Consider the following 9,608-nt stretch of genomic DNA (forward strand, 5'->3'; position numbering starts at 1 on the left):
TCGAAAGATAGTTGATGTGAATATCCGATACTGATGGGAAGGAACCAAGAACAGTTCGATCAATGCAAATGTATTTAAAAATATTTTTGCATAAAGCCAGTATAAAACCTTTAAAAGTTCAATAAATGTAGCTTTTCGAGCTAATGATAGGAATTATCAAGAAACGGGACAGAAAAAATCTAAAATTTATTCAGTTGAGCGTGCTTCATCCTTTTGTTCAATGAGACGGTCGCTTTCGTTGTCCTGTTCGTGAGAACAAAAATAACGTTTTATAAGTAACAGGAGGCATACTTGAGATAAGTCACTTCAAGTTTAAAAAAAAATAGCGTTTTCTAGAACCGCCAAGTATTTAATGGTATCCAAAACTTTGCATTACGCTTACAGCAGTAGCACGGAGCGCCGCTTGTGCTCTTTTTGTGTGCCCAACGTCCCTTAGACTTCTCGTTATTATTGAAATTGTCATGTTGCTATGTATTTAGCGGGGCTTCTCATGATAAACTAAGTACGAGGTATATGTTAAGGGCCAAAGAAGCCATTCAAACATTTTTGATTTCACACCAGATGATGATATTAGTTCTGGACCTTGACAGTAATTTACGATTGCACTACTTGGGAATTTGTTTTTTCATAAGATGTACTTTCGTACATTTCCCCAGCATACTAAATCATACGTATACCAGAGGTTGACGTTACTCTAGCTGAGTATGCCAGCATACTTTTTCGACTCACCTTTTTGTATTCTTGTGAAAGAGGCTTTCGGAGAAATAGAGAAGGTAGTATGCCCAGAATAGATATTCCGGTAAGTATATACATGCATACAGAAAATCCCACAGCAGGTACTAATGCGCCCGAAACCATAGGCCCTGCAGTGAAATACGTATACAATATTTGAAAGAAAAAAAGATATTTGTGTAAGTATTCTATGTATCGAGGTAAAAATGCAGTGCGATTGAAATGTCAGTTCGAATTTTATGTGAGTATTCGAATATTACACGCACTTGCAATAAATAACTTAGACATTAATGGTGTTGGGATATATAGCTGATTATTTAACATTCTATGATTAGTTTGATTCCATCCCAGCAGTAAAAAATATATGGCAACGATAATATTTTTCAGGGCATAATTTTAATGCACAAAATTAAAAATCTCGCTTTTGCAAACAAGATTATTATATAAATGTGAAATGGATGCTGTTTCCACCATTCTGTTCTGTGTATAAATATATATACCACTTATATATATTTAAGCGAGTTTGCTTATTCTTATAAAATGTACATAATATTTAGTGACACTTCTTTGTTTTTTAATTAAAAATATCTCACCAACTGCAAAGACAGCGCAGTAAGCAGCGTCGGCAAGGGCGTACGCACTCCCGTAAAATGAAGGCCCGTGTCTTATATCAGCTAAATATCCTAATATTTGATATGCTGATGTACTAATCATTGCACCCGAAATTCCGAGAATTAACCCTGGCCCGATTAAGTCGTAGAGACTGCAAAAAAAACAAGAAAAATTTGTTGTATAAAATATTTCCTATCCAAATAGTCCTCATTTCTGTGTAACGGAATATTGTTGCGTAATTTGAACATTTTTTGTCATACCTTTTGCATAGAGGGTAAGTTGAAGAAGATATTGCAGCAAAGAAAAACGACAGAAAATTGAGTATCCATCTTCGTTTTGTAAAATTCAAACATCCAAGTATAGCTATAATCACCATGTAACCTCCGTTCAATGGTAGAAACGCTGCCCCTGTATTGAATAACTACAACATTGACTGCGAACAAGTCTGTAATTATCCCGGGAGTGGCATATGCATATCCTAGATTAGTATTTCATATCATTAGCTGACCTGAGTTTGATAAACAAAACGTAATATTTGTCAGGAATCTATCATATAGCCAAGTGAAAAAATGCTACCCGTTTGGTATACATTCCCGTTTGATTATTACGTTACGTAATGTATGATAAGTTGTCAATTTTTGCCTGACTTGTAACAAGCGGAAAAAGAAATGCTATGTAGTTATGCTTACTATATACTGGGGCATTTTCAGTAGTTAGTGGCGAAGGTTTCAAAAGTCTGAAAAACGGTACAATGTGGATTTTACAAGCCAACCTTGATCCGATACAGAGGGTCAGTAGTAGTTTAAACTTTTGCAATACTATTGACATAACGCACATCAAAATTAGCTGTAAATCTTTGCTTCAAATAATGAAATTTTTTTTTCAAATCAATAAAAAAACGTGCAATTTGTTTTCGACATTATGATGATTCAACGGTTGCTCCACAACATAACTATGACATAACCATATTTTATCTCTCTCTATCTGAAGTGATGAATGGATTAAACAATTTTATATTAAATTAATAAAAAAGTAGGTATGCCTGCCATATTATACCGGAACATTTAGGTTCACCGACCGGGACGATAGGACAGATTGTCAAAATCGGGACTTTCCCGGCTTAACCGGGACGCATGAGGGCCCCATTTATAGTACAGACTTTTATGAATTAAAAAAAAACCGTCACTTTGGGTAGACTTGGCGCTAGCGAGAGCACAATTATGAGGAGAACCGATCTTTTCTGTGAGATATATTTACCCAACATCCAGTCTTCTGCACACATTGTTCTTTTCATCCATATAGGTAAAACCGATGGGAGTGAAGCCATAGTAAACTGCCCGAAAATTATAGTTGAACATGCCAATAGCAGATACGGATCCATGAGTAATTTTTTATACGAATTGTTGCTTGTTCCCTATATAACAATAAAGCTGTGCTATTAAAGATAGTCTATAACCTGCGGTTTGAAACCATGTCATTATCAATACTCACTTTAAAGTCAGAACGACGCATTCGTCTAGTACACAATTGCAATATCAAAAGTATAAACCCCATCGCCGTTATTACGAGAAATGGAGCAGGTTTGCCTCCAAATTGATATAAAACTCCACCTAGTGCCGGGCCAACTACAATAAATAAGCAAACAAAATTATGTTGTCATATATATATATAATTCCTAGAACCATTTAAACACGTCGGAATCACCAAACTATATAGAGTTGTGCTTGTCACTTTAAATTGCATAAAATGGCCCAGGGTTAACTGACAAAGGTTTTGTACCAAAGTTTGTACCATCGGTCACCTTGCGGTAAAGGGTAGACTTTACGACACCTTTATTGGCTTCGTTAATCAAAACTATTTATGGCTACTCCAGGCCTAACATTGAAAAGATTGCAAAATATGAACTTTTACATTGAGATTATAAACACATATTTCACGAAGTATATAACAAGAGACAAATTAAGTTACTTGCAAATCCCATAGTCATTCCAAAGAGAATAAAGCTAAGCATTCTCCCTCTCTCTTCATCATCACGAAACATATCTGCAATCAAAGTCATACCACCAGTTGTTGCCATAGCCGAACCAATTCCTTGAAGCGCGCGCGCGATGAACACTCCGGGATATGTATTCCAATATGCAAATGCTGTGATTAGTGCAGGAATGAATGGATCATTAAATATAATCCATAATCGACCGAGAAACACTAGAAATCATATTGAACCAAGACATATCATAAAAGTGGGTGCAATAAAAGTAAAATTTCAAATGAAAATGAATCGTTGATCGTTTTTAATTGACAGGCATGTAGCACTAATATTGATATAATTGTTACCATATTAGTGAAAGTGATAGCACTTATTTTTCTCATAAAGGTTTTTCCATTTGACGAAGAAATCTTCTTGTGTAAATAAATTTTCTCATAAAGGTTTTTCCATTTGACGAAGAAATCTTCTTGTGTAAATAAATTTATTTTATTGTCTATGTACTAAGATAAAATGCAAGGCCAACAACATTTATTAGATGATGTACTTTTGAGACTGCATCAAGTACTTTAACAATTAAGATAACACGTATTATATCACAACAAATCTTTTCGTAGCCTACGTGTTGACTGAGGTATTGCTTGGCGTATGCTGAATCAGTGTGCAGCAGTTTACTGTGTTTAATTGGTTTCAGACAGAATTTTTTTAATATAAGCGAATCATTTTATTATACAAAATCATCCAAATATAATTACCTATCATGGCACGAATAGGGTTAAATGTTGTGACTGTCTTATTTACACATAAATACTTTAGCGTAATGTTTACGTCTTTACTTCCGTAGCTTATCGAGTTGTGCAGTATGCTTACCCAAGGTTGAAGTCATCATGACGATGTAGCCATTAAACATAACAATATCATATCCGATTTTATCAATTACCGGTCCCACGATAAAGTTTGAAAAGAGTTGGGAAATCTCTTTTAGGGCAATTATGAATCCAATGATGACGTCCTGTTTTCCCGTATTGAAGTATGCGAACGAACAACTTGAATTTACCAGTGTCACCTCAACTTTGGATTCTAAATATAAAAAAACACACCGCCTATATACATTTAATTGCAAGTTTTAATCTAATGCTGTTACAAACGGATATTTGAGCTTATTTCAAATTTGTCGACAAAGATGATGAATAGAATATAGCAATGTAATTGTGTGAATTATTATCGGGCTAAAGTATTCTCACACAGTAACTTCACGCTATCTATATATTTTTATGCACTAAAAAGCCTTTATATTGTAAACTATATTCGAATACACCACTTGGTGAAAACGATCGATTGAATTATTAGACTTAAAAAAAAACAGCTTGTAAACTGAGGAAATTATAACACAGACGTAGACAACCAATCAAATGCATAATAATTGAAAAATATTCGCGGAACTTACCATTGATTAATATTGTTCCAGTGGTTTTGTTTTTTCCAACATTTTGATCCAAGTCTTTAAGAATGTCAGGCAAAATTGGAGCTGTAATTAAATATAGCTGATATTTATGTAAAAAACAAAGGAAAGCGTTACAAATCATACAAAAGCGTTACAAAATGCAGTCCCAACAAATGAATGAATTTCTGGCATGCAATATATTTTATAAATAATTGTTCATGCGAATCTGCTATGTAATCGTCACCTTAGACCAGAAAATATTTCAGCTCAAAAATCATTCTACTCGAAATGACACTTAATAAATAAAAATCTTCAAAACTAGCGAAATTACGTAATGTTCGAAAGCAACTTTGACATTGTTTCCATTAAGATAGCCATCAATTTTAGGAGAAACTATATCGGCTATGACCAGCGTGAATTATATAGGAAAATTGCTACGTTCTTAATTGTTAAATTTGTGCGTCAGTGTGCTATTATTCATAAAATATAATGTTACTTACCAACTATACCATATAAAATACAGTCAGTCAACAGCGTAAAGAACACAATTCCTACGGTTAATGAGGATGAATTTGTGATCCGGTTGCATAATGTACCCAACTTCTCCATTTTTATTTCAAATTTCATGTACTTATTTTCTATCTATTTCTAAAATGTAAGGTGTTGCTATAAATAAAAATGATAATAAACATGGGTTGTTAATTGTGTAGTGCGTCATAAATATAATTATTTATCCAAGCCTTAGCCTACTTTGTAATTGCTACGAGATTTGCAGATTTTTTGAAACATCAATAAAAATACTGGTAAATAACGATTTACCAAAACAATTAATGCTATGTTAAAAATAACGAAGAAAAAAGAAGAAAAAGTTAAAAAGAAGAATGGAATTTTTATTCGGAGAGAAGATATCCGATACAACGACTTAAATATATGGCGAAATACGGCATCCACCTCTGTAATGGTCCATGTCAGGTGTGAAAATATTCAACCAGTTATTTAATTCAGATGCATTAGCGTGATTTCGGAAGAAGCCGTAACCGACTACCGGTTGTGTGAACCCCGCTGTGGGCCCATCAATCTTCTCCTGCATGAATAAACCAGTGTTTTTAGGCTTAGCACTTTGCGCCAACATTAGAGCGTAATTAAAAGAACTAAACCTAGTTAAGAGTTGAAGAGTTTAAACAGGCGAAGTGAAAGTGAAGTGAACAGGTCAAGTGAAAGTTTTAGTATCAATGTGTCCCATATTAATTCATTTCTCTCTCATTTATGAAATCTACAATGACTCCGAACTCCTGCTCAGAATAGAAACTCGTGTGCAACTGAACTCCGTTTATTGAGAACAATGGCACAAATTCAACAATACAACTTAAACAGCGATGACGACTGGTGAGCCAAGACGGATAGATGAGATGCGGCTCAGCAACTAAGTTGTCGCGCTACTCATCATTTGAGTAATCACATCCTCCCGTCAAACAAGAAATAGCATAATTATTAAATGTGCAAAAAATTGAAACATTATTAATCAATTACCATATCTATCAGATTTTCGAACTGCGTGTGTAGATCGCCGAAGAGGGGAGGTTACTCTGTTTTCCATTTGATCAGATACACGAGGATTAACTAAGTGACTGCTATCGGGACAAATGTCATTATTGATTGGGTCATGGTTGGTGTGTTTTCATATCACCGTTGTTATGGGAAGATGTGTATGAACCAGAAATAATACAATCATAATTTTTTGTAAAGGGTTGGAACCTATCAGGTTCGCTTATATGCCTCAAATGCCTTCGATTTCTTCGATAAAGACCCCCATCTTCAGTTCGGATCAGATACGATCTGATGTCAACTTGTTTTTCAATTCTACCTCTGCGCCATCTTTTCCCACGGTCCGGCTTCATTCTGACCAACTGACCCGGGTAAAATTTCATCAGCTCTCTTGTTCCCCTGTTGTAATATTTAGCTTGAATGTCTTTACGCTTTTTTAAATGTGGTTCGATATTCGTAACAACCTTTGAGCGATGAAGAGATTTTGAAATTGATTGTGTGTCTTCCAAATAACCTTTGTGCTGGTGAACCTGGTATTCCTTCACTCGGTGTATTACGCCAATCGAGCAACGCAGTAAATACATCACTCTTACTCGCAATAGCTTTCATCGTTAAGCTCTTCATTTGTTCCCCCACGCTGGACAATAATTTCTACCTTAAATGTGCTCTCTACCTCAAAGTTTACGCTCACGAATATGGAGTTTACTCTCATTGGCACTTTCAGCCCAAGGCTTCACTCGTGTCTTTTTAGTTTGATTGCTTTTACTTGCGTTGACATTTTCCATCGACGACTTCATTGTTTCTGAGCATATCATAGTAGACCATGAGTAGGCAAGGTTTTTGGACCAGGTGTCAAGAATTTTGCCCATGGGGGCCATGTAAGTGAGGCGTAAAAAGGTACATTTTATGTACTGTATTTACAGTGTTACAAAAGCCAAAATGGAAAACAATGAGACTCGCGCCATAACAAAAGTTAATCGCAATCTCAAATTCCTTAAGCTCCGGATGTAACCTCATGAGCTCGACAGCGATCAATACACTTTGCAAGGAGTTAAATCTCGTTCTTGTAACAATCTTCGTCTAAGGTCATTATCGGGTACTTCATCAATTATATTTGTTCTCGCATCAGACTCCCAATGCTCCGAAATTATATACAGGTTTTTACTACCACTTTTAACATTCAATGGAGCGGTAGGAAGATTTATTTCTTTTCTGAAGTCCGCAGATGAGCAATATTATCTAGGCGTAATTCGTCTTCTCGCTATTCCGCAGAGAATAGAACCAATTCTGACACCATGTTTTGTGGCTTGATTGCTATCTGCTCAGAGTAGAAATTCGCAAACAACTGAATTCCGTTTATTGAGAACAGTGGCACAACTTGAACAATACAACTTAAAACAGCGATGATGAACAGACGTTAGCACGACTATGTGACGACTGGCGAGCCAAGACGGGTAGACGAGATGCGGTGCGCCGCAACAATCAAGTTGTCGCGCTCCTCATCATTTGAGTAATCACACCACGTCACACTCGGGTTGTGACTTGAAATAGCTTGGGCTTGAAGTTTGAAATCGAATTCAACATGAGACTCCAATTGGAAATGTGCCCAACAATTAATTGAAAAACGCATTCCACATACCGAAGAAATCACTACGATAAATTGTCTGAATTAAGACCAATACTAACAAGAGAGCTATGCTCAAATATATGGACACGTAGCGCCACCTAATGGCAATAATTTTGATGACGTCATAGCAAAAAAAAGTAATAGCCTTCTGAAGAAAATTTTTATCTTTAACCACTAAAAATTTCAAAGCAATTGGTCCAGTAATCAAAGAGAAAAGCGACTTTTTAAAAACGTGTCAAAGAACAAGAACAACAACATAATATTGAAACGATCGCTATGTCCACTACGTGTCCAATAACTTATTTTGTAACTCCGTGTTGTACGCAGTAGCTCGTAACAACTATATATTCAACTGAGACGTCATTTTTCGTTTTTTACTGCAATGGCTAATCTCTATGAAATTGGCAACGTCGCCAAACTATGTCATGGTATAAGAAGGTATTTTGATTTATTATAAATATAAAAAAAAGATCCCGCCTGTAAGTCTAGTTATGACTGCGCGACTCACCACTTGAAAGTCATCATCAATGAACACAAAAAGTTTTGCATGATTTTTTCTGATACAATTCAATGATTTATTATTTTAAATATTTCTCTGTATGTGAATGTCTCATTTTGCCCCGATTTTTAAAAGTACTTCGGGTACCCAATGTCTGCGCATTATTGTTTTCTGCGTGTCCGTATTTTACGAAACAAATATTAGAGTCTATTTGTCTTGTGAAATAAGATAGAACTCAAACACAGAAAGCAGCTAGATTGCAAAATAATAAACATTATGCGTTAACAGAAAAAACATATCCTCTCGAAAGTCTGTCCTATATGCAATCAAAATATCTTTCCTGCAAAGTCCATACTTATAAACTAGGTAATTCTCACATATGTCCATATTTGTAAATCTATATATTCTCACCAACCTACATTTGCGCAAAAGCCCATTTTCGCGAAGTTTATTCTCGTAACGACTACGTTTTTGCAAGAATGGTTTATCCGAAATTGAGTTTTCTCATATTACAGCAGACCCATAAACTCATCTATTTGCGTTTGTAGCCACGCTGTGAAGCTTTCGCGGTCATCCTTTGTCATCTAGTGACTTGGAGCAAATCTATTTTGAACTTATTTATTTCATATAATTTAGAACATCAAGCTATAGCTATATCATCTTTACAAATTCAACAATGAACTCACAATATATCCATGTATTCCATTAAATTAGACAGGGTACCAAATGGCGAGATTTGATTAGCACATATCAAATTTATCGTGAACAGTGATAATAGCGACAACATAAAATAGCTGCTCCTGGAACACTGCCTCCTGCTTCCTCAACTTTCACTGGGTATCTCTGGAGTATGCTTCAAACTGCTCGTCAAAACAGTAAAAAAAGCCAAAATTACATTTTGAATGCAACACACCTGGCAAATGAATGATGGATCTGTGTTTTCCTGTAACAGGAAACTTTGGCGCGGCAGTCGCGTTTTCTATGATACCGAGAGAACTGAATCTCGATTATCGATTGTTTTCGGGAATATTTATTGTGACAACAGGTCTCTATTTTTGCTTTGAAAGTTCCAATGGAAAGCAAGCAAAAATCATTATGCTCGCGGTATTGATGGCGCGGTCATTTTAAATGGTTCGCATGTCAGTCATATTATAGTATATTTACC

General features: G+C 35.5%; 1 protein-coding gene across 1 annotated transcript; it reads right to left on the bottom strand.

The window, feature by feature from the left end:
- Positions 1-54: 54 nt before the first annotated feature.
- On the bottom strand, positions 55-5,432 carry LOC120335456 (synaptic vesicular amine transporter-like). The gene is made up of 10 exons (XM_039402957.2): positions 5,273-5,432; positions 4,776-4,856; positions 4,199-4,408; positions 3,313-3,489; positions 2,836-2,969; positions 2,602-2,758; positions 1,605-1,752; positions 1,326-1,495; positions 730-863; positions 55-243 (listed from the first exon to the last, which is right to left on the bottom strand). The coding sequence occupies exons 1-10, from the start codon at positions 5,397-5,399 to the stop codon at positions 187-189; spliced, it is 1,395 nt and encodes a 464-aa protein (XP_039258891.2). The 5' UTR covers positions 5,400-5,432; the 3' UTR covers positions 55-186.
- Between the last annotated feature and the right edge of the window lie 4,176 nt (positions 5,433-9,608).

This window comes from Styela clava, chromosome 2 (genome assembly GCF_964204865.1).
Source record: "Styela clava chromosome 2, kaStyClav1.hap1.2, whole genome shotgun sequence".
In the NCBI taxonomy this organism is placed as follows: domain Eukaryota; kingdom Metazoa; phylum Chordata; class Ascidiacea; order Stolidobranchia; family Styelidae; genus Styela; species Styela clava.